General features: G+C 31.9%; 2 protein-coding genes across 2 annotated transcripts; both read right to left on the bottom strand.

Moving 5' to 3' along the window:
* Positions 1-470: 470 nt before the first annotated feature.
* On the bottom strand, positions 471-4894 carry LOC142533908 (protein VERNALIZATION 3). The gene is made up of 4 exons (XM_075640843.1): positions 4643-4894; positions 4317-4378; positions 3290-3330; positions 471-856 (listed from the first exon to the last, which is right to left on the bottom strand). The coding sequence occupies exons 1-4, from the start codon at positions 4838-4840 to the stop codon at positions 633-635; spliced, it is 525 nt and encodes a 174-aa protein (XP_075496958.1). The 5' UTR covers positions 4841-4894; the 3' UTR covers positions 471-632.
* A 6335-nt stretch (positions 4895-11229) lies between these two features.
* Positions 11230-24736, bottom strand: LOC142533811 (sister chromatid cohesion 1 protein 4-like). Its single transcript, XM_075640707.1, has 15 exons — positions 23975-24736; positions 22432-22693; positions 21767-21864; positions 21520-21563; positions 19172-19218; positions 17450-17537; positions 16403-17240; positions 15546-15959; positions 15327-15471; positions 14786-14922; positions 13824-14641; positions 13406-13436; positions 12875-12983; positions 12223-12352; positions 11230-11621 (listed from the first exon to the last, which is right to left on the bottom strand). Exons 1-15 carry the CDS (start codon positions 24096-24098, stop codon positions 11523-11525), a joined length of 3384 nt encoding a protein of 1127 aa, XP_075496822.1. The 5' UTR covers positions 24099-24736; the 3' UTR covers positions 11230-11522.
* Between the last annotated feature and the right edge of the window lie 1767 nt (positions 24737-26503).

Genomic DNA, 26503 nt, shown 5'->3' with positions numbered 1-26503 from the left:
TAATTAACCAACCTCCCCGTCGAGATGGGAGGATACAAACAGTAGCTGAGTACGTAGCAAGGTGGGGAAGCGGAGCTTTAATTCCCTAGTAGAAGTGATTGTCTCAGCCCACCTTGGACGCAAACCACCTCTCAGCCGAGCCCGATGCAGTCAAGTTGGCTCCTCAAAAGGGCTAGAGCAGCTCGATTCGTGTTTCCTTTTCCTCTTACTATTTCTAAATTACCGCATGCAACGTACGGTTCTCTGTACGATCGAAGCAAAGAGAACAAGCCATGCTATGAGCAAACTGTACGAGAAATGGCATCAGACACCAAGGCTCGTCCCAAGTGATCACACAAGAATTCTCTTTTCTTGTGAGCCATATCACATGACCGGTCGGTCGCCTCTTTATATATAAAGTTTTTAATGGGGTGACGCCATCGCTGGGACATATAATCACACATAGAACACGATGAGTTATATATAATTAACCAAGCTTGTTTCCTTTTTACTGTTTATTTATTCCCGTATAAATATTGTTTCAAGCCTATAGATCAATTACAGCAGTAGACGACTTGAAAACACTAATGATCATGCAGCACACATATATAGCATAAGCCTATAATCAGTGTTGAAATATTATACGTAAATATTCATCTCCTTCTTCCACCAGTGCCACTCTCCCTCTGACAGTTATAATAGACAGCAGCCACTGGGGAGCCAAGGTTGTAGAGCTCCGCGAAATCCCTCGTGTTGAAGTTCTGGCGCCACCCCGGAGCATACACCGTCTGCCTCCCCAGCTGCCTGAAGAGCACGAACACGAACCGGTGGATCCCCATCGACGGCCTCGGGCTCTCGTAGCACACTATCTCTTGTCCTGCATATACGTATTAGTATACATTTCACAATCATAATATAATTGCTTTAATCCAAAAAAAAAAAAAAATTTGTAGGATGAATCGTGAGATCGACACGTTAGGGCGAGGCTTGTAGGGTCCTTGAACGCATTAGGATCGACAAAAAAAAGTTGGAAGTCGACAAAAAGTATAATTGCAGGAGACAGTGCTTCCACTTATCAATTCAAAGAAGCGGAAATCAAATAATTTACTTGGGTCGAAATTAATATAAGAAAAAAAATATATTAATAATTACATTAAAAAACATAATAAATTAAATATATTTCAACCACAAAAGGTTTGATTTTTATAAGTTATTGCACCTACAAAAGTTAGTGGAAAATTGTATTCTGCGTGTTTATCTAATTTACATAATTCTTGATAACATCGATATTTTATGCACATGCGCAAAGCATATAATTTATGGGATTGTAAAAAATGATGTAAAAGAAAGACACGGATGTCATGTATGCCTCAAGTGATTGTGCTCCACACAATCTGTGTTTCTCTTTGTAGTGGAATAGTAGTAAAGCCGTTGTCACATAAAATTAATGGACCATTTGTAAAGAAATTCATTATTTTATATACTCCAAATTGTATTGAATAAATTTTGGAGTTTGTATTGGATCGTGCCCAATAATTTGAAACTTAAACCAGATAGATGCATGCATTTCGAAATTTAATGTACATACATCAAGATATATGTATATATAGCAAAAACTTGTGTGAGACGGTCTCATGGGGCGTATTTTGTGAGACGGATCTCTTATTTTGGGTCATCCATGAAAAAGTATTACCTTTTATGTTAAGAGTATTACTTTTTATTGTAAATATCAGTAGGGTTGACCCGTCTCACAGATAAAGATTCGTGAGGCCGTCTCACAAGAAACCTACTATATATATATATATATATATATGTATATATATATATATATGTATATATTTCAAGAAAAAGTTGTAGAATAGAGTGTTTCTGTTTTACCAAAAGTCATAGCTGTTGTTAACGGTACAACACAAATCTTTTAAATCATACAGCAGTTCAAAAGTCACATTTCGATTGTTCTACGCAGTGAGGATAATTATGTATCCAAGAATGTCTCTCTCAATAATTGTACTTCTTGCAATTAATGAGAATCGAACTCGTGACTTTAGCTCTGATACCAATGGTAATACTGAACATTTACAACTTTACCAAAATTTATAGCTGGTACTAAAAATGAAATTTAAAATTTTTAAATCGTACAACAACTCAATAATCACGTTTCGATTGCTCTACCCAGGATGGACATTTATAACTCCCGAAAAAATATTTACAAGATAAGCAGATCAAGATCGTCATCTATCCGCAACCAAAAAATTCAAATCTTTGCATTGCAATCTATCGTGATTTTTGAAATTTTAAGATGAAGAAGATGTCGTGTCTATCTCGTTAGCCACAACCTCTCTTCATCCAAAATTTACACCACGTCCTTCCCTCATTTTTTCGAAAAAGCCTAGAGGAGCTTAGACAAAACACTTGGAAATTTCTCTCAAGAAACACAAGATTTCGAGGTTTAAGATAAGCAAACTTTTATGAATCACCGCTTTTGGCTCTTCACGTTTTTGAAGAATGATATATAAGTGGGATTATGTTAGTTTTTAAAAATAGAAATCTATGTAAATGTTTTGAAATATCCGACCGTTCATGCTTCTTTGTATAAAAAAGAATTTCAAGCACCGTTATGATTCAAGCTTGATATGAAAAAGAGTTCTTGAAAAATGTATGATCCTCATAAGTTGGGTATAAAACCGTTATATGACTCCTACACGGTGAGAATAAAACTATCATATGGCCCATACATAATGTGTATAAAATTGTTGACTCGCTATTTAGAAGATTAAAAATTGAGGACTGATCATTAAATAATATAAAATAAGATGAAATATCATTATTATATGTTTGTAATTTGTTGTGTTATATCTTGTCTTGATATTCCCAATATTCAAAAATTATGCACTAGTATATATTGTGCATCAACATCCTCTACTTGCTTAGTATTTCCTTAAATTCTCACCCCTTACTATTCCTCTTAGATAAGAACGAGTAACAAATCAAGAACAAAGAGCAAGACATATTTTGGAATTGGTGATGGACGAAATTTCAAGATCTTTGGATATGATTTTGTTTCGATTTACTTATTTATTATTTTAAGACGATTCTACGTATTTTGATTCATATTTGGAATTTGAGTTGTAAAGACAAATTATTTATGGATTAGAATGATTTGATTTATATCATCATATGATATACGTTGTTTTCGAATTTTTATTTATTGAACAAAATAGATGTCGAAATAGTTCGGTATGGAACCATGAGTTCATTTCTCAAAAAAGTATGTGCATATAAAAATAAATTCAATGATTAGACAACTCACCGAAGTTAGCACCCGTCGTTGCTGGAATATCAGTGACCAACCTGGATCGTAATGATATATTATGGAGATTAATGGGGTATACCAGTTGGATCATAAGAAAATTTAATTCATCAAAAAAATATGTAAAGTAAATTGTTTTTTTTTTTTAATAAGTAAATTGTTAGATCTATATGCTCGTACGTATGTATGTACGTATTTATATATATATATATATATATATATTAATTTATTAATGTAATTTTTATTAATGTAATTAATGTGGATGCCCCACCCAAAAGAGACCAGTCACCAATTAAAAAGACTTTGTGTTGCCAAGGTACTTTTGTCTGTGCGCAGAGGATTTTGAAAGGCGCGTGCATGCAAGTCAAATCAGTCAAGTAAAAGAGAAATGGTATCCATCTTAAAATTCTAATTAATTATTGAAATATAAAAAAAAACATATATATTTCATTATATGTTAGATCTCCTACGTACGTTAGATGTTGTTGTTTTTTCTTTTTTTTTGAAATTATAATTGTAAGTAACAGCCCAGGATTAGATGCATGCATGCACGGGCAGAGCCATGTGCTGCTACCATCCGGACGACTTGTTTGTTTCTAATATTTTTTATACATAAAATTTTTATCTTATTTTTTCGATAGTCCGGGGGTTTTATTTGTCAATATTAGCTCAACCATGACTTAGAAAATTATAGTCCAAATAGAAATGAAAACTTGACTTCCGCCACTGCATGCATACATACATATATATATATATACTGTGTGTGTATGTATATGTGTGTGTGAGTTCCCAAGAAATGATGGTGGGCAATAACCTGCTATTTGGGATTCGCTTTCTGATTTTATATTCAAATAATAACAAAGAGGGAACTTTAAATTTATCAAAAAAAAATTATAAAAAAATGTTTTCAATTTTCCTGTTCGATCGGTCTGGGGTTTTTCAGCAGTAGATGAAACCCCAGCTAGTTAGCAATTAATATTTTATATACACACACACACACACACACACACACATATAGATATCTCACCAGTGCAAGTATTCCCTGAGATTTGGATCGCTAGGGCTTGGAGCATCAGGGTCCACCATCACCTGTTTGCATGCAAATACACAACATACAGAAATACATTCATTCCCATGATCACATCAAATGAATGAGCTAGGGATAGGTCATGAGATTTTTTATTTTTATTTTTTTGCGCAGATTTTCGTTCAAATTCTTCGATTTGCCAGTGCTATATATACATATATATATATGTATATAATAATTGGTTATAAAGATATATATACATGAATCTACAGAGACCAAGAAAATAAGCTTTTCGAATATCATAATAACATATATAAATCACGTACAAGAGTATAGAAGGTACGCATATCTTCCCCTCCGATCTCGACCCTCGGCTGGTTGATCACTTGGGAGGGCCTGAACTCACTCCCATTGTTCACTTCTCTATTGCCATGAGTGACTCTAAGTCCTAGTGATCTTGTGAATGGATCCAACACGTCGCCTATGACTCTTCCTACGACCAGAGGATCTCTATCTCTAGGCATTATATTTTTTCAAGTGTGCTTATGGATTTATTGTTCTATAGTCTTGTATGCACTATATAAGGGCTATTTATAGATGGTAGAAGCACATATATATATGCTATCCACACAGTTTGCATTTACCGTAGACCCGAAATGATATCAAAAAAGAAAGAATTTGCCACTTTTTTTTAAACAATTTTCCTTTCCATTTTGCTTTAAGGAATTGCGTGATTAAAAAAAAAAAAGGGACCTGAGGTTTTTATATTCTGAGTGAAATCAAAAGCGAAATAAAATTTGAGGACGTAGAGAAGTCCTGTCGCACGTTAGTGGTGTCTGAAATAAATTAAGAACTTAATAGAGAAGTTATTATATCAGCTACTTAGGAGTATAATTAAAAAGCTAGAGTTTAAACTTATTACAACAGATGATATCATTATTGTAAACTTTGGTTCATAGTTTTTATAGGGTATGGACTATATCGCTATGTTTTGGATTGTTGGACTCGACAAACCTGCAAATATATATATACGTACGAGAGCTGTTAGAGTAGATATCCAACGAGTCAATTTGTGGCTTGAGCTTTCTTGACTCTTATGTAAAAACAATATTTTATTTTAATAATGATTTATGATTTCATCTAGTTATTACATTTACTTTATATGTATATTCATTCAAGTTGTATAGATAAAATCCAACAATGGGTACCATAAGATATGTATCCCAAATTAAGATAATGAAACTCATTAAAAAAATGTGTTGTATATTATAAACTGGTTCCTAATCGATTCAACTGCCTAAAATAAAGATAAAGGTCGCTTGAGTTTGAAACTAGTATTTGTGATGTAAACCTCATCTTTCATTGGTAAGGACATATAGATGTTCATTCATACAGATATGTGATCATTTGATGATGCACTGAACAACCCTCCATCGAACTTTCCAAATGGTTTTCACTTCTCGAGTGGAATAGTCAACGGTTATGATTGTGCACCATTAGTCTTTTGACTCGAGACAACGTGGAAGCTCTACGTACTAGCATGTAGTTTGATCCGTTTACCGACTCCATTGAGTGTCATCAGGTTGTGAGGTTAGGTGTAGTTTCGAAATATGTAAAAATCAATGCATTGTACTTGGAGATTCATTGCCTACCTACGGTTGAAAATATCTCATGTGATATCTCTGGCCAGAGTAAGACATGTGCATTTTGGGGAAAAAAAAAATCTCTTGTTACACGTATCATGTCACTATTATTACCCAAAGATATATCACATCGTTATCGAATTCATTTGCAACTCTCGATATACCAATGGTTGCAGATTCGATCGTATATATGAGTTGAAAGAACCGTACTGTATGTTAACAATAACTTAAGGTTTTTGCAGATAGTATCAGTTAAACCTAGGGGATCATGTGGAGATCTTACTATATATTGTTATCATGATTTGATAGATGCAATCAGACTTGAGTTCTGACGTTCTTGATCAAGAGGTTGATGAAAAGAATGAGGCTAATTAAGTAAGTCCAAATGAGAACAAATATTATTTTGAATCACATGAAGTTGTGAACACATAGCTAGCTGCATCCTTTAACCATTGAAGATCATACAAGTATTGGATTATGTGTTCTCATTGAGATAGTCAAGTTCAAAGAGTTGAATTTGTCGACTATAGTTTGGTGGAGATCAAATAGATTGCTTATAAAGGAGTTTATAAGTTAATTTCATATAATGTAAGAGGTAGAAGTTAGCTTAACAACTAATTAAGTCAGGAGAGTGGAAATGTCTGTTTTAGTGAACGAGTTCACAAAACTGGCCACTGGCGTTCACTGATACAGGCCGCTGGCAACAAGGATCAGTGGAAATTCTAATCTTCGAAATTTTCAATTTTAATTATTTGAAAAATATTTTTATCATTGATATATCGACGCTGATCTGGTCATTATTCGAGTTTATAATAAGTTCAAAATTATTTATTTAGTAAATTTAATATCAATTAATTAAATAATAATATTAATAATGGTGACTAATATGGTATCAGAGCCAATGTTTTTCATTCAAATGATATCTCGTTGTTTATTTATTAAATCATGTTAATTAATTTATTTCTAACCGCGTTTGAAATTCAAAAAATGAAGCACCTAAAAAAAATACTTTCACTTCCCGGAATTTTTTCAGGCAGCACGCAAGCAATACGCAGCTTGCCCAGTATTTATTAAAAAAAATTAGACAGGCAAGGATGTGCGCCCGAACTGTTCAAGCAGTGTAGGAGGGGCACATGCAGGGTACCCGAGATGGTCTCGGGCAATCCTGCCCCACGAGGTCACTTTTGAGGTGATCGGGGCAATTTTTCTATTTTTCTAAAATTTGGGTTATATTGATATTTTATTAAAATTTAATCAAATTTATCTCCGAAAATAAATTTTGATAAAATTATAAATTTTTTACAAAATAAATAATTAAAATTAGATTTAAATTAAATTATCTATACTAGAAGGTTTTTCACAAGAAATTTTCAATTGTCATTGTATAAACAAGATTTATACGCTCAATACATCGACGTACGTTGTCTAATCATCGATCAGGGTTATAAAGAATTCACAATTATTTATTTATTAAATTTAAAATCTACAAATTTAATAATATCATTAGTATTGTATTTATATGTATGTTAAGAAATGTTGATTACATAATATAACAAATACACAACACAATATTTACACCAAAAATTTTTCAACTCACAAAGAAAAAATTCGGCCACCACCAATATTTGGAGAAAAAAATTTCGGCCACCATCCTTCCACCGTGGGGCCACCCCGACCCTGACGCACCACCGGTGGATTTCTGAAATTCAGGTGATCCAATCTTGACGCAAATTTCGTTTAGATATCTAGTGCGGTCTATACAAGAAATCTAGTTTATGATCGTTGACCTAATTAAGTAGGGTGTATTCAATTCAGAGTTTTGTTGACTTTTAATGACTTTTTCAAACGATAGACTTTTATGGATTTGATAGATTTTTATTGACTTCTACAGAATCTTACAGATTTATAAAAGAATTATAAGGATTCATGTAGACTTTTTTGCAAGATTTTTATGGACTTTTGTGAATTTTTTTATAGAATTGAAAAAATTTGTACTTAATTATAACATATTATTTTTTATTAATTTCTTTGAACCAACAATTAATTAACATATATAACATATTCAGTTTGAAATAATTTTTCAATATTTATATTAATAAATGAATTAATTTATTTAAAAGTTAAATCATTTAAGCATTACATATGTATATATGTGGTTTGTATGCATGTTTGTAAATTTTTTAAAATACATCAATTGATTAATCTGTAACTTTGTTTTTAAATTGATAATATACATGTGAAAAGAATATTTGTGTGGATATAATTTTGAATAGAAATATCAAAGCTTACATATTAATTGAAATTGAAATTGCTAAAAAGAATTTAAAAAATCATGGTTATTGCGAGACTATTCAATTATTAAGAATTAAACGATAATTTTTTGGATAATCTTTTATTATTATTGCATATTACATTAATTTGTATATCATAAATTAAAAATCATGAAATCAATTTTGGAATTCAAAATTTCCTATGATATTAAAATAAAAAATTATTAAATGAACAATCAGCCAAAAAATGAAAAATTAAAAAAAAAAGATGAAAATATATATAAAGATACACTTCTAAAATTTGAGTGAGTGATAAAGATCGATGAAAGGAGAGAGATAAGAAAAGAGATGATGTGAAGCGTCATAGAGAGAAATAAATAGCTTGGGTATGAGTTAGAAGTTTTAAAAATTCATCCAAATCTTTAGGTTGAACCAAATACAATTTTTGACAATTTATAGTTGTACATTAGGCTTTAATGTTTGCATGTTGATGAATTCCATGAAGTTATTAAAAGTCTATTGAAAATTTTAATACCTATAAAATTTTATAGAGTTTTTAAAAGTCAATGTTGAATACCACTTGACTTTTTAAAACTTTATGAAAGTCTATTTTGAATACCAATAGACTTCTATAGAGTATGTAAAAGTCTAAATTGAATACATCTAGACTTTTAAATCTACAAAAGTCATTAAAAGTCAATAAATCTCCTACATTGATTACGCCCCCCTAAATGATTGGAGTAGGAAGGAGACCAATTCATTGAGATTTAAAAGAATGGTTATATCCGCTTAAAACTCGAAATAGTTAGAATATGCTTTATATACGCAAAGTAAATCAGATATAAACAACCATGAATGATTTAAGTCATACAACACCCAAAAACATTTTGAACGTTAAAACAAAATTTTTAAAACTTTCACTGCATTTTGGGTACGAGAAAACAATATATTAATCGAATCACGACGACACAATCCTAGAATACAGTACTTGTTCATCTAATGTAAGTCACAACAAATTAACGAAAAATAAAGGACATATGGTCGTGGTACTCATGATATATCATGTTTATCTGTAGCACAGACAGTTCGTAAAATTTAAGTTTTCTAATATTTTGACCAATGAATCTAAGGTTTTATGTCTGAAATAAAATATCATGGTATATTAGAAACAGCTAGGGGATTTTTTTTAAAAAAAATATTTGATTCTAGGTCTTTGTTGAAGACATTAATTGGAGATCGATCGTTATTATAAACGAAGAAGATTAATTAAATATTAAATGATTATTCGGTGGCTTTCTGCTTATTTTCGTGGGACCGCCATATTTTAATTAATTTACAGTTCCGATCCTCTATTGCATATGATATCTCTCTGGATACGTATTCTGTATTCCTTGAGGATTCGTTGTAAAAGCTGAATTGGCACGACAGCCAAATACTTGTTGTTGGGTTTTTTTTTTAAAAAAAAAAAAGAAAAGAAAAATTGTGGGTCAAGCAATTAGTCAAGTCTGTAGACTCGATATTGGTTAGAATTATGAATTAACTTCATTTTATATAGATTTACAGATTTAGTTTCTAATAAATTACTCGGTGTTGTCGTCTCGATTGTTGAAATGTAACCAAAGTTCCACCTTAAAAATATGTGAAGAAGAATATCTCGATTGATATGAGATATTTTGAGAAAAGTTCAAAAGCAAATCTATAAAAATTTAGACTCAAAATAGATAATATCATGTTATTACGGAGATGTGCGGATTCTATTGCATAACACGTATGTTTATAAGTCATGTTAGCTGTACATTTACATTGAGATATACAAATACAATTTTTTTAAAAGATCGACGAGTCTGACGAAAGATTTGCGATTCGTTATTTATACCAAAAGCTGAAAGTTAAATTTTAAAGCTTTTTATTATTCTGGTGTTCATAGAATTCGTCATTCTCGCGTCATAATTTAGTAATATAAATATCTTGCATGTCTTCAAACCCAAATTAAAACAAAAATTATAACAAAAAAATTTAAATTGTGATTCTAGGCCGTAACTCTTTATTATATAAGACAAAAACTTGTGTAAGACGGTCTCACGGGTCGTATTTCGTGAGACGGATCTCTTATTTGAGTCATACATGAAAAAATATTACTTTTTATGCTAATAGTGTTACTTTTATTGTAAATATCGTAGGGTTGACTCGTCTCATAGATAAAGATTCGTGAGATCGTCTTACAAGAGACATACTCATGATATAAACCTTAGATTCGAACCCAAGTTAATACAAATATATAATAATATTTTTAAAGATATTGTCACTTGCAGAACCTTCCCAAAATAGAAAGCATTCTCTCGAATAAATATAAAAATCGAAAAAGAGATTATGATAAAATGATTCTTTTCTTATGGATAAAAAAATATGACCACGCAATTGGATATTTGACAATTTGGTGCACAGAAACTTCAGAGGTATACTTTTAATGATATGGACAATTCCGAGGGGAAAGATGTTCATAGGTCGGTTCGATTTTAAAAATATATAAATTGATATCCGAACTGTTTTCCTTTGGTTCAGTTCGATTTTCTAGCAAAACGGTTCGATTTATTCAGTTTTGATAAATATTTAAATTAGTAATTAAAATATAATATAACAATCAACTAAAAATTTTGGTTTGATGAAATAAGTAAATAACAATCAACTAAAAATTAACAAAAATATTCTTTGTTCATTAAATATCATCTCATAAAATATATAATTTAAATAGAAAAAAATTATTAATTAAATTAAATTTTGGTTTTCAATCGGTTCAATTTTGACAAATAAAATAGTTTATATTTTTTTGTTTTGTTTATTATATTTAAAACATATATTGTTTTTATTGCACACTTAGGAACTAAATTTGAATTTTCAAAAATGATATACATGAAATAATCTTCAGATAGAGAGCTGTGATTACAACCTGTTAAATTCCACTGTTTAAAGAATTGAGCAACTCGTTGGAATCTTGGATCATGAAAACAAAAAAGGTTAGCTCATATTACCAAATAGGCTAAATACATACACAGATAAGATACGTATTATACAACTACCACTGTGAATAATAATATTATACCAGGAAACAATCCACAAAGTTAAAACAGATTAAAGAAATAAACTACCTGATTTTTCAACTATGGACCTCACAAGCGTTACAAGGAAAACAGATGGACCTAATTTCCCGGAAGAATAAACCCAAATCGACACCACCGATCTGCATTACGTGTTTTCTTTGTGTTGTTGAAGGTTTCCTATATCAGTTTCAATGTTTAAAAGTCGGATTTCATCAGCCTTGTACAAGGTCTTATGGTAATGTCATCAACATCATTATGCTGCTCCACATGGATATAGTCTCTTGTTTTCAAAACCTAAAACATTTTCACATCAAAGCACAAAGATCAGCAACAGTTGATCAAAGTCGAGGACGCCAAACCATTTTTATAACTAGGCTAGGTTCCAGAAGATAATTTTGGCAAAGCTAAAACATAGATCACACAGAGTCAGCAAATCGAAGAAAGAGATACAAACGGGTAATGACTATGAGCATGTTTCTCACGATGTGACAATTCCACATCAAGCAGAACAGTCACTCTGTTAACAATCTGATCTCGAACATAAAAATCGGCTTGCTAGAGGCCAACCAACCACAATTAGTCCAACAATTGAGTATTTTGTATCCGAGTGAATTCAAGATCCTCTCTACATGAACAGAGGTATATTTGAAAAAATTCTCCCGAGTACCAGCTCTCTATTACGCTCTCAAATTTTCGCGACCTTAGCCTTGGTCTGCTAACAACGATTTTGTCTGTACCCTCACATTAGAGTCATTGACAATCCTTTCAGGAGAGAACAATAAATAAACCAAACAAATTATTAATTGAATTTATCAAAAAAGATTAACCAAACGAATAAAAATTTAAAGCAAGCAAGATTTTTCAGGAATTTCTTAAAAAACAAGTCAAAACTTACCAATGCTTCAAAAAATAATCTCGAAGCTTCTTTACGTGATTTACCAATCAACAGACCGTCCATGGAAAGAGATTTCCTTCCAAACACTGCCTCCTTGACAAACATCATTTGGAGATACTTGGAAACGGCCCTATAAAACATAACGAAATCAGGAACTTACGAAGGTTCTAAGAAAAATAGCATTCGAGTGCAAAGAACATCATCCATACAATTTATCAAGTTTTTTTAAAAAAATTACACAAACATATGGGCTCCATTGTCATCACTCAACACAAATCAAGATCATCAAATTCCTAGTTCTCAACAGGTATTTGTAATTAATAAGTTCATTTAGCAATTCCTGCAAAAGAGATGAATAATTAGGATTCCACTGAGTAAGACATACCAAATAACAACATTGCTACAACTTTTTGAGTACGTAACGTCCAAAGAAAGATTTTAATGACCATTATAAGCCACATATTTCAATTTCCTAGAATGTGTGAACCAAGTCGTTCAACTAAGCAAGCACTCACATCTAGTATTAGTTAATAAATCGATTTTGCTTTCCTTCATTTCATAACATCCACCCACAGATGGCAGTAAATCAGAGACAATGGTAGAGAAATGCCTTATTGTCGACATACAGATAGTCATCAACAAGAGCATATACCTTGTACGTGAAGACCATCCACTGTTGTCAGTGACTCGTGTCTCTTCACCATCAGGAATATAATCATCAGCTAAATCGTCTAGCTCATCATCATCAACATTCAGAAACTCTGAAACCTCGAAAAAGAACGAGTCAAACTGTCGTAATTCGTGAAGACACAAGCTTAAATTCCAACGACCGAAGACATGATCATGGAATAAACTTAAACATTAATGTGCCACAACTACAAGGACAATCACAACTTGGCATTGCCACAGCCAGAGCAGAATCAGGTATGCGCTAGCAACACAGTCAATCGTGATATTGTAACTGCATTATAACCAACCAAACAGCAAACATTTTTTACCCTGTTTGGCAACTGTGCTTACTAATGTTTCAGACGTTCACTAATGGTAATGCCCTTTATGTACAAAGTTTTCATTTATTTTATTTTATTTTTTAGGCACCATTAGCCATGTATTAGTAGTTCCAACTCTAATTAACATATTGACAAGAAAGAAAATGAATCATTTTACTGAGATAGAATCACACCTGTGTCATTTCCAGGAGCCAGATAAACTTCCTGCACGAAATTGAACAAAATTAACCAAAATTACCAATGTCACAAAGTTAATGGAAGCTTTAACTCAAAATGAAACGTTCAATTCATAAATATATTGAAAAAAGTAACAGTAGAATGATTTCTTAACGTCAGAGTTACAATAATATTTGGCAACAAACAATGTGCACTTCGTATAAGTGATTTAAGAAGAAAAAGCAAAAAAAAAAAAAAAAAAAAAAAACAGTTCAAAATTTTTTTGGCCGAAACTTATGTCCATCGTATCCATGGTGTATCCTACAAAAAGTAAATGTCGCGGATTTTGACGTGTCTGACTGGTCAAACCTACAAAAAGTCAACGACATAGAGTTTGATGTATACGAAACGCGTAGCAAAGAAGGAGAAACTTACATCTCGATCATGAAGGCCGAACCCAGGACTGATTTCATTAATAAAAACATTCTTATCTTCTTTTTCATCTCCACCAATTACTTGTCCATTTTCTAAATCCATTATTGTGGGGTCCAACCCAACAGTAGGTGTATCAGCCTTCTGCTCCAGTAAAACATCAGGTTCATCGTCATTCAAGGAAGAGTTTTTCTCACAGTTCTCATTTGACCCTGCCTGAAGCCCATCAGCTGTATCATTATTCCAACCAGTATGCTCAATTGACTCAGGCTCAGCAATAATATCAGCGTCAGCCGCATTAAAAATATTATCACTTGTTTCAACACCAGTTACGTCCATAACAAGCTCCTGTTGTGAAACATTGGTCTCCACAACATGAATAACCTCAGTCTGGTCTTGACTGACGTCGCCTTCCTCCAGAATGCTATCTCTTAGCAGAAGATTCTCACAGGGAATAGCTATCTCATTATCACTCACCAAACTCGGTTCACAGTTTGCCCCCATTCCACTATGTTCGGCCACATTAGGCCTACTGAACTTATTGTCACTTTCTATAAACGAACTCAAAACATTCTCAGCATTTCGAGAAGATAAATGCGATTCAACTGTAGTTTCAAGAAAGGTATCATTTTTCTCCTTATAAGAATATAAATTTGTATCAGCCACAGTTTCAAGGGAAACAACGTTTTCATTATTTTGAGAAGGTAGCTTCGACTCAGCCACAACATCAACAGAAGCACCCATTGCACCACTCTCGCAAATTCTGATTCCACCAATATCTCTTACTTTACTGTACAAAGTTGCCAACTCGATTGACATGCCTAAATATATAAACCAAATTAGCATAAAGAATGCCCTTAGGTCCTGATATGAACAATATAGAGTTTAATAAAATATCTTTTCAATATTTGAAATTACAATATAAATACAGCGCAGTAAGGAGGATAATACTATAATAATCTCACCTGTAAGTATTGCTTCCAGGAAAATTTCATCTTCCGAAAACTGTTTTTGAATCATTGAAATTTCAGGGCGTGTGCAAGGAGCTTTCTTTCTTACACGCCGTATGTCTTCAGTGTTTGTCAGCTGCTCTCGTATAGTACTTTCAAGGAACAAAGATAGATCATTAAGAATAATGAAACAAGCAGCAAGCAAAAAATTCAATACTAAAAGTCAGGCACAAACTTGATGGTTCAGATCAACGAGGCAGCAAATCCGAGTGATTAATACGATGTCATAGAATGCATCACACAAAGAAATAAAATTTCCTATTAAACCTAAATCATTGTTAAAATAATGAAAGAAACTGGTGTAAACAAGAAATAACACAAATGAGAATGAAATCGCCAAAGGTGATAGCGACAACCTATCTAGTTTATCTTATGATAAGTAAAGTCTCAAACACACAATCCAGCCATGCAACATGTTCAACTTTAATATGCAAGCAAGGATAGTGGCATGTCGATAAAGAAAAATATAATATCAAATCCAAAAAAAGGTACATACTCTCCATGTAAAACCATGGTATCATCCATCAGCACTTTTCTTTTGGGAGGACCTGAACGGGGAGCAGCACGATTACGTTTCATAGATGTCACCTCAGAAAAAGCAGGTGTGGGCTTCACTTTCATAACTGACGATGATCTTCCAACTGAAAAAGTAATTTTCTGATAAAATTAGAAACCAGTCAGTAGAAATCTAGTTGATGAAGAAAGTACTATGTACCTAAAATGGAAGACAACAAATCATCATCATCAGGAATAGACTCTGCAGTTCTTTTAACACGAACTAGTCTCGAAGATTCAGCAGAATTCAGACTCTGCTCTGTCAGAGTACTTTCAGTAAAGCAGCGTTTTTTACCCGTTAAGGTTTTGCTGCCAGCATCACCTTCATCAAGCCCTTCAAAGTCCTTTGGCAAAACCTCTTCAAGCACGTTTCTATGTAGATCTGCACACCCATCAGGTACTGAAAGCAGTTTTTCAGGAGCAGGTATCTGAGATTCCTCAAAATTATTTAAATTTTCTACTAGCCTTCCCTGAGAATTTGCGTTACACACTTGACCATCAGGTTGACTGGATGACTCGTCAATATCTTTATGTGATAATTGTTCTTGAATGTGATTTGCCTTCAAACTTTGTTCTGGATTATCAATGATAAAATTAAGGCCATTGATATCAAATCAAAGAGATTTACACATTGAAATGACAATCACTGCTATGCACAACCAAATCTGTTTAGGGAAACTATCGATCAAACCACATGTATGCTTATCACTAATATTTTCCTCTTTCGCAAAAAGGGATTTCAATTTCAGGATTTTTGCAATATTAAAAATACAATTATGTTTATTACATAATTATTAAATGAAATAAATGAACTTTAGAATAGACCAAAAAAATAACACAAGGATATAGGTGTAGTTATTCTGGGTAATATTTGTAAACTGAAAAAGGTCACACAAAAAAACTAAAGATAGTTATGATGATATTTTCTTGCTTAATTTATAGTGTGGATAAGCCAGGGCGTAATTTGGAACTTCCACTTTGTTGGAGATTATCAAGTATTATGCTTGATTAACCAACCTGTTATAGCTGTCTCCCTTCCAGACGTAGCCAAAGCAGTGATATCAGTGAGTACATTAACATCAGCGGACATGCTACATCCAGAATTAGTAATATCAGGTTGTTCCAAGTTTGAATTGCATGGCCTGAGAAATGGGGTTTCACTTGTCGCAACATTTTCAAGAATATCCTGTTTAAAAACAGAGGAATCTGTAGGTTCCTGATAACCCTGAGTTTGAATATCGAGATATGATTTATCATTATTCGGTGCACTACCGAAACTTCCAATCACTTCAATCCCAAGTGATGATTGATCTTTTATTGCAACAGTCTCAGAGCCAATTGTATTGAGACCTTCATCATCACATGGCTCATCCACTACACGACAATGTGGTGTCTCTTTATTGACAATTTCATTCGCTATATCTACCCTACAGTTAACATCAGATGCCTCAATCTGATCAGCCAATACAGAAGAGGGCTTATACACTGATGACGACTCATCTAACGATACGCGTTCAACATGAGCCTCAATGAAGGTAGATTCTCCCTGTTGTTTCGAGTCTTTGATTTCCAGGACACCTGATTGGTATCCATTATCCCCTAGTGGAACATGACGAGTTGCAACACAATTTGTACCATCAAGTGAACCCCGGTGTATTTCTTGTTTATCCTCACACATAATACTTTTTGAATTATCTCGCAAATTAGATTCAGTTAGACGATATTCTGATTCCAGATGGTCATCACTTGCTGAAACTTCTTGAACACTGGAGAGATTTGGTTCCTCTACCAGTCTAGGAGTACATGGAGCATGAGCATTGTCCACAAGATCGGTGAATTCATCAGCACCATCAACCTGCATAAGAAAGTCACCAAAGAAAAATCGAATTTCTACACAATGAACATTTCAACTTGTTGTAAAACAAACCAACAGAAGCAATAAAAATATTGTTAAATGAAATATTTTCTATAAACGCAATATCAATTAGAATTGAGAAAAGCAAAATGAAGGATAGATGACAGCCCAGCTATCTATTAAAAAAAATTACAGAGCTCCAAAAGTACCATGTTTTCTAAATTGATATCATTATCTTCATATTGCCCATCTTGCCTGGGAGAGGCAATTGATCCAAATGCGGCCTGAGGTTCAGCACTGGTATCACAAAGATGTTGTGTCATCAGTATGCTTTTATAAAGTAAAGAACTGAGCACAGCATCTATCACGATTGAATAATACAAGCTGATTAAAACTGATAATAGGAAATAAAAATATTTCAGACAGACGAATAACGATGGGCAGTGAGGTTCATTTAAATTATTTGAGATAGAGCAGTAACAGAATCAGAAGACTGTTCAGATGATAATGCACCACTATCAATTTTAAAGAAAAAAGGTATTAGCACAATTCACTGTGTTTCTATAATTTGATAATGCAACATATTCTCATATTTCTTATACACAGGTATTCAGAGACAGCCACCATATATCCCAGCCAAACCTAAAATTAGCGATTAAATGATAAACAAGCTTCAAGCACATAAAAAGAAAGAGAACCAATGCAAGCAACTTTTCGAAATAAACCAAAATAGCAATAGGCTTCGTGTAAATAGGGTGGGTGCTAATGGGTTGGGTTGAAGGGTATCTGAGTGGATAGATTGAATGAAACATAGTAATAAATCTCCAAGTAATTTTTCTCCTAATTCAAAAACTTAAATTAACTTGATTATTTATTAATTAAATGAAATCAAAATAAAAACCAATAGTCGAGCAAAGAACAACAATAAAAAAAATAGATGGATAAACATCAATCCTCGGTATTGTGCAAATTATGAAGCATGGAAGCAAAACAATGACCAAAGCCACTAAAGAACAAATAATCCCATTTCCATTAGAACGTCACTGTTTCACCCATCCATACATGCCCAAAATAATCCATACATTTTACATCACCCCAAGCTTAAGACATGCCCAAAATATCAAACGATATGGTTTACACATATCAAAAGGGCATTTTCTCTTGAAAAATTGAATTGCAAAATGAATAATATATTCTGAGCATCCAATGTTGATTAAGGATCAATGAGAGCTAAAGAATGAGATCAACACAAGGGGAGACAGTGGCGTTACCAGGTCTTTCCCACTTGGCATCGCCAAGACCACATACTGTTTGATCTTGCAAATAGATTATGGAGAAATTCTTAAGAAAACTTAGGTGTCAACAATATATGGAAATCCAGGAGAGAGGGAGAAAGGAGACAGCAAAAAGGCCCATAGTAGAGGGGTATCTGGTGTGAACTATGAAGGAGTTACGGCTGCTGGAAAATAGGCTCAAAAAGGGTTTACATGGTAAGGAAAGAACTATTAGGTTTATGAAAAGCAGGTCACAATTTCTGATAAGCTCAAACAGCAAAAATTCAACATTGGCGTTTAATTGGAATTCATGAATTTTGATAATTGTGCACAAATTGATTCTGAACTTATAATTTATGTCTATCAATTCTTGGAACCAAATACAATCGATTCTCGACCTATTTCGGATCAATCCATTGATCCGAAGCCACAATGACAACACTACGTAAAATGGACTAATATATCATGCATCAGTTGCATCTTATCTATCACTTCAAGTCTGTTAAACATTCAATTGCAAAAATGGTACGTGTGTAAACAGACCGTGAAATATGATTGACAATCCAAAAATTCCAAACACTGATATAAATCGAATAGAGAAAGTTGAATAGAGAAAGGAAATCACTTAAACAACACAAGTCGTAAAGATTAACCAACCTCTCATTAGCATGATCTGCAGAGCCAATTTTGTGCAAAAATAATTCCTGCATGCAAATGTTCAATTGATTAGAAAAGCAAACGTGGAAAGATATTTATAAGAGCTAAGTATACATAACCACGATCAAATAAAATTTAAGAATCTTGGGATCTGTCCATCAGAGGTTTTCACAAGCCAAGTCACTTCAAACATTTAGCAAATAACTTCTTAAACTCAAAAGGTTATTGCAAATTAGCAAAACTTCACTAAATTCCTTCACTCACAAACAGTTTCAGAAGTAGAATATGATTTTCAATTTGAAAATATTTAGACAGTCCAAAGTGTAATTGTCAACATCTTACTGAAGATTTTGACGTCAGCTCACACCAGAACAAAGTATCATAGAACAAATTCGCTCAGTTTCATAGGTATATAGAGGCTCATAGAACCAAAAACAAGTCCCATCCCACTAAGAATCAAAATCAAAGTATTCCAGGTGTTCCACAAATACATAAATAGTCAAATAACTGAGATGGGCTTGATAAAGTTGTAGTTTGCTGCAGTAATGTATACCTAGTTAGATGTAATAATCAGGAAAAAAATAGGGAAAATTTTAGTAGTTTTTGAATTAGTATTGAAAACCCATTATCTATTTTTCAAACTAAAAAAACCCAGAATATCAAAAGGCATAATTTTCATTCCAAAAATATCCTTCAACAACTTGATTTACAATCAATTAAATTTTAAATTAAACAATATATTTTTAAATAATTAGAATACAAAGTCATTTTGTAAAAATTATATAATTTAGTTATACTAATAGAATTAATGAATATTTAAAATTCAACAGCATTATATTAATATGTGATAGAATATAACTAATTATTTAACTAGTTTCTTGGTAAAATTTATTTATCGATGCCCAATTTATAAGATTTTAAATTTAAATCACTATTTTAAATTAATTTAATTCCGTATAGATTTTTTATTTTAAGCAAAATATATCATGTGTGAATAAACACGCATATAAAAGTTGTATGATTAAATAATAAGTTAAAGAATAAAAATTAAATTTGAGTTAATTTATTAAAAAATTGAAATTTAATAAATTGTCTAAAATAAAATTAATTAGTAGTTACTTGACATGTAAGTAATGGCTATTTTGGTACAATAATAACAACTTTTAGCAATATGGGTATTATGGAAATAAAAATTGTTGAAATGGATATTTCAGATAAATAAAAAATTGGTAGGATTTATTGGATGTGAGAATTTTTATATTGGGATTTTATGTAATTTTTTCCAAAAGATAATAAAACAAATGTAAGAAAATTAAATACAAGCCGTCTTTTGGGTAAAGCCAAACGTTTATTCCTGATAAGAATTAGTAAGAACATAGAAATATGTTTCCCCAGAAAATATTTTTGGGTTTTGCTCATATACAAGGCAAAGTAAATCAGATTCTGAGAATCAAAAAAGTTAGTTCAAGTTCACGAAAAGAAAGAAGTTTCAATCGCTCGACATAATGAAAAAGTTTCCATAAAGCCCATTAAAAATAATTTCACATCCAAAAGTCCCAGAAAATTATTCATATATTAGAAAAAACACCAAGTTGACTTTTCTGCTGATTACTAAACCCGAAAAATCAAAATTTTAATAAATTTCCCATAAATTGCCCTTGATTACCTTGATTTTAAAACAAACATTTATAAATTCGTGTTAACTAACAAATTATTGTTAAAAAATAAAATAAAATATAAAATTCTTACAAAATTAATTTCATATAAATAACATAAATTAATTATATGAAAATCAAATATATGAATAGAAATATAAATAAATATTTATTGAAACTTAATAAAAATAAAATTAAAACTAGTGAAAAATTAATTTCTTCTCCCAACAGAATTTAATTATAGAGTTACATTATATCATTTACCTTTAATAACAATTAACAAGAAAACATATTATATTAGTTAATACCGATACTAAAAAAAATTAAAAGAAATATTGGATTCCTGCAACAAATTTGATAACAGGATATTAAACCCCAAATATAATAAATAATTTACTCATCAAATATATTTCCTAAATTTATTTGATGGAAAAAAATTGTCAGACAAATGGATTTTATAGTATGCAAAATTAAAACGTGTTTTAAGGAAAAAATTGTTAGGATTTTCAGGTGATTTTCACTAATTATAAAATATTTATGTTCTACGCCATTAATACATATATCACGTATAACTTATATGACTATATTACCAATAAAATTCTCCTCGTTAGCAACATAAGATAATAACATGTCTACAGCAGTTCAAAGTTAAAAGAAAGGAAACATAATAACAGCATCTACAGAGTAGTGTACCTCGTCAAGGTCCAATCCAGATGCATCACCATCTCCAAATCTCTCTGTGAACAACATAAGCAACAATAACGAATTAAAGAACAAGAATGCATGAAGAAGCATCGCAATCTAATGAAAAATAATATGTAACTTCATATTTGGGTTGCTGGAATTACTTTTCCACAAGAAGTATAAGGAAAAAGATGCAACAGTTATTAAAAAAAGCTAATACGGAACACTATTAGAGAATTGCAAGGATAGCCCTAACCATCAAGACCAAACTTTGATGTTGAGTAACTGACGCCCTCCATGGAATCTTGAAGGGTGATTTGCTCCCTTGAACTAATATGATGATCCACATAGTTGCTGCAAATTAGGAGTTGACATGTGAGTCAAAACATATCATTTCAAAAATAAAATCACATAACATTCTCCTCGAGTCCTCTAAAAAATCATAATGATCCAGTCAACCGCCCAATTTTAGGGATCTCTCAGTGTCTTATATAATGTCATGCATCTCGTCTAGATAGAAACAAGTCTCTCTTTATCTGAGAGAGACAGTAGTTCCAATCAATTATCAAGCCAATGACTTGACTTGTGTATGCAATATGCATATGTTGACAAGTAGTAGGCCACCAATTTAATAACTGACAGATCTTCAAAAAAATTCCATTTAGCTTTTTTATTAAGCAGATGCAAACCCATATTAGGATGAGTCAATACATGTGTAATCTATCGTGAAAAGAGTATGCATCCAAGTTGGGTAGTAATTTTCTTTTGCTTTGTAACGTTAGTGATTAGTAGGAATGATATCTTATCTTTCAATTTTTCATATTGAATTTATAATAAGCTTCTTTTCTTCTCAAAAGATTGAAGCTCATTTAAATGATGTCATAGCTCTCTCATGAAAAACTAAAAACAGTGAGAGCTAACCCATGTAAAATATCATTATCTGGAAGCTCAAAATCATCAAGATCAAATGTCTCTGGCAAGGTGATGGAGTGATAAGGCGCCTTTGATTGTTCTGGAGGTAAATCCACAGCAGTAGAGCGAAAAGCCTGCTTGATTTTGAGTAAAGCCTCACTGCAATCGTCAAAGAGGTAGTTCACCTTTCTATTATATATTCTCACCACACCAAGCAGAAGATGGCTGGACAACCGAAGCGCAATCGGCACCTCAGGAAAAATTATAGAATCTGCACGAGATAATTAAATTACATTCCATGATGTAAAAAATGACCACCATAGCAATAAGAAAGGAACCATTACTAAGGAATGTACAGAAGTTCCAATATTTTTATATACAGAAAGGAGAATAATAAGGTAAACAATTTCAAAAATTGGAAGTGGAAATAATATTTTGATAATTGATAAAATAACATATATTTTTGCAAAACTGCCCAAAATAAAATAAAAAGGGAACGGCAATCAACAACCTTTTAGTGACTCAATTTATGAATATAAATATGTAGCATCAAATGAATAGGTTCAGATCCATGCGATTTCAATTTTCCTATGCTTTTGTAAAACAAGACAGTTATTACAGGCAGAGAACAGAAGAAAACTGCCTTTCCCTGAAGCATCTGCCGGTCCTCTCGTTCTTCCCGGAAGGCAGACATCGTATTACCAGGTGGAAAGTTCAGAGTCAGTAAAATGTAGTGTTGTGGGCTCCCAATATATTTAGCTCAATTTTACATCCCCTTCGATTCAGATACTTCATTAATCAATTGTCAAACCATGCAATTCTTTCCAGTTTCAAACAAAAATCAGGTTTGTCTACTGCAAAGTAACCTCTTATGTCAACAAATATCAAAACATCTATACACACATCCTCAAAAATTATGAAATACGACATATTTCTCACAAGTAAAAGAAAAGTGATTCTTCCTTACTAGTGCCAAATATTTCTATTTAAAATAAATTTGAGTTTCCTAATAACCTCTTTAATATCGGTCATGAAAAATGGAAAGAGTGATGAAAAGAATAGAGTGCCCTTCATTCATAGTTTACTAAGGTTTCAACAATCCAATCTAAGCTCGATACTCTCATAGTTAGTGATTGTTTCACAAATTATAATAAGTATTAGCTTCACATTAACTTCTTCTTCCTGTAATAATTAATAAGCATACATTCTTATGCACATTAAATTAGCCATAGTACAATAAGGCACACCAGTAGTACGAAAACTGATATTTTCTCCTCAAGTTCTGGATATAAGAAAACAAAAGCTCCAACTTGCACCGGATTGCAATTATTCAACTCCAAATTTGAATTCACAGACAACCAAATAGCCACATCATAAGAGTTTCTATTTCAAATATATCAATCAAAATATGCATTTCAAAATTACAAATTTATCTTTTAAATCCGATTATTGTCACCAAGGGCCTGCAAATCTACGATGAGAACATTCATAAAATAAATATAGATGTATAGTATCAATTAGATTTGAAAAGAGGGGGAAACTAGAGCTTTACCGACGGAGACTCCAATATCAGTATCAGCAACCTGATTCTTTCTAAGCTTCCGCTCCAAATGTGCCGCTATCCATATGGTCCCCAGCGGTCCTTTCTTCGCCAATATGAATTGTGAATAAAACATTTCTCCTTTTGTCTTCTAGAACGAACTAGTAATCATTCACTCATACAATCTACTCACTCCGATATCTTATTTTACCAAGAATACAGAAACCCTAATTTCAACTACAAAAAATATAAAACACCGAACTTTTCGCTTGAACCAGACCCGCCAGTCAAGTTAAGCAGAACCAGCACTAAAATCCAACCCTGGCAGCAAAACCCTACAGAAAGCCCCCTTGATTATGCATAGAAGCCCACGTATCACAGGTAAACACACACTCAAAAAACCCTCGAAACGGTAAAATCTCAGGCTCCCCGGAAAAATTAATCAAAACTATGAGCTCAAACGACACATATAAGCTCAAATTGAGATACCGAGTCTCCAAATGAAGTAAGATCAACCCGCGGCAGCTTGTGCATATACAAAACACGTGTATACACAAACAATCCTATGCGTAATCTGTATACGGCAGCACGAGGTGTGAAAGTGAGAGAGAAACTTGGATTTGGGTATAATCCTCGTGAAATTCAAATGAACATAGATTTTCGGCGCTTAAAATCTCTTTCTTCTAAATTTTTCGAGCTTTTTTTTTTTTTAAACGAAGGCCCCCTTTCAGGCTCGAATTCTGAAATAAGAAAGTCAATCGTGTGGACTGGCCTTGAGATTACTTGGATGCTTCTCTTTGTCGAGAACCAACGGTCGGGATTTCAAGATAGCGGTACCTGCTTTAGGACAGCCGGAGGATTGCGTGGGGCATTTCAGACAAAACAATGACAGCGCGTGACGTTAGTACTCTCACCCTGAGCGGTCCGCTACTTTTTCTGGTTTGTGTGCTGTGGAAGAGTGGATAATTCACAAGATAAAAAATACGAAAAATGAAGTAGTTAAATAAATAGCATATACTTAAGCCCAAAATTAATTACCACGATTTTTAATCTAAATTCAGGCCGACATTTTTTTTACTGATTACATATATATATATGTATATGTATATATATGTATATGATTTGAAATAAATTCATATAAATTATTTGAGTTGAAACATACATTTTATGAGCATAAATTTACAATGTATCATTATTTTATCCATGATACTGAACGATATCTCAAACTATTATAAATATCGTTATATTTAGTGTTTTCAGAAAATGAATTAAGAGCTATGGCTAAGTACTAAGGGGATTGAAATTGTTTCCTATTTTTATTTATGATAAATCTATAGACATTTATTATAATATATAAAATCATATTTTTTGTTTATTTCTTTTTTTGATGTATATTTAAAAGAGAAATTACTTAAAATAATAAAAAACTCGACTTATATATATAATACATACATACATACATATATATATATATATATTAATCTCATTTTTTTTATATTTTACATTAGATAATCGATTTTTAAATCCCCTCCCAAGAAATTCAATTAACCCAAATACAAAGCGAAAATCGATTTTAAATCAGTTAAATTTTTCTGGAAAAAAAATATTTTTTGCTAGGTTTCAGTTTAGTCAAAAAGCTCGGCTTAATAAACAAATAAAATACTGAATTGTATTTAAAACCAAATAAAAATTGAATATAAAAATATCAAATTTGATTAGAAAGTCGATTTATTCGATTTCACATATAATTTATAAGAATAGGTCTCCTGTTAACCAAATAAAATACGTAATTGACATGTTAACCAAATATAATCTTATCAACTTCATAATTTTTTGTTATCATTGTCAACAATAAAAAGTTATTGAGACGGTCTAACGAATCTTTATCTGTGAGACAGGTTAACTCTACCGATATTCACAAAAAAATAATACTTTTAGCATAAAAAGTAGGGAAATTGATTATTCTAGTCTATTTCAAAGTCATAATTTTAAAAATGACATTCTTTTTAACACATTTTGCTTTATGTCTTATTTAATTAAAAAATCCTAAAATATCCTTTTTCTATGAACACACGTGTTTCATTTCCGTGATTCATTTGCTTAATTATCTATTATTTCTTTTTAAGAGTTGATTTAACATTTGTTCTGTTTTATTTAATTTATAATATATTAATTTTTTTAATACTACTTACTGATATCAATAAACATATTTTAATAAAATTATGAATTGTTAGTTTGAATTAGTGCATACGAAACCACCAAGGTTATAATATTTTAATTACTATTGTTCTTCATCTAAAATAATATAAACAAAATCAACACTAACCATGGTTATAAAACGTAAGAATTACATCAATGTGAGTTTACACAAATATAAACAAAAAAATCTGATGATCTTAATTAAGTCTCTACTTTATTTCATGTTAACAGTTTATGAGCATGCACAACAAACCTTCAAAAAATAAAATGCATAAAAATGATACTCGACAAAAGAATTATCTCAAATTATCACCACTATATATCCAAATGCATGAAATTCAT

The sequence above is a fragment of the Primulina tabacum genome, chromosome 18, assembly GCF_025594145.1.
Source record: "Primulina tabacum isolate GXHZ01 chromosome 18, ASM2559414v2, whole genome shotgun sequence".
NCBI lineage: Eukaryota > Viridiplantae > Streptophyta > Magnoliopsida > Lamiales > Gesneriaceae > Primulina > Primulina tabacum.
The sequence above is the reverse complement of the archived record's forward strand: the minus strand, read 5'-3'. Positions and strand labels throughout refer to the sequence as shown.

Coding starts and splice junctions, on each gene's coding strand:
- LOC142533908 (XM_075640843.1), bottom strand. CDS start 4,840: ATGCCTAGAGATAGAGATCCTCTGGTCGTAGGAAGAGTCATAGGCGAC. Junction 4,379..4,642: donor TGCGTACCTTCTATACTCTT/GTACGTGATTTA, acceptor GCATGCAAACAG/GTGATGGTGGACCCTGATGC. Junction 3,331..4,316: donor CTCAGGGAATACTTGCACTG/GTGAGATATCTA, acceptor ATTACGATCCAG/GTTGGTCACTGATATTCCAG.
- LOC142533811 (XM_075640707.1), bottom strand. CDS start 24,098: ATGTTTTATTCACAATTCATATTGGCGAAGAAAGGACCGCTGGGGACC. Junction 17,241..17,449: donor ATATCAATTTAGAAAACATG/GTACTTTTGGAG, acceptor TTTCTTATGCAG/GTTGATGGTGCTGATGAATT. Junction 12,353..12,874: donor GGATGGTCTTCACGTACAAG/GTATATGCTCTT, acceptor TATGTTTTATAG/GGCCGTTTCCAAGTATCTCC.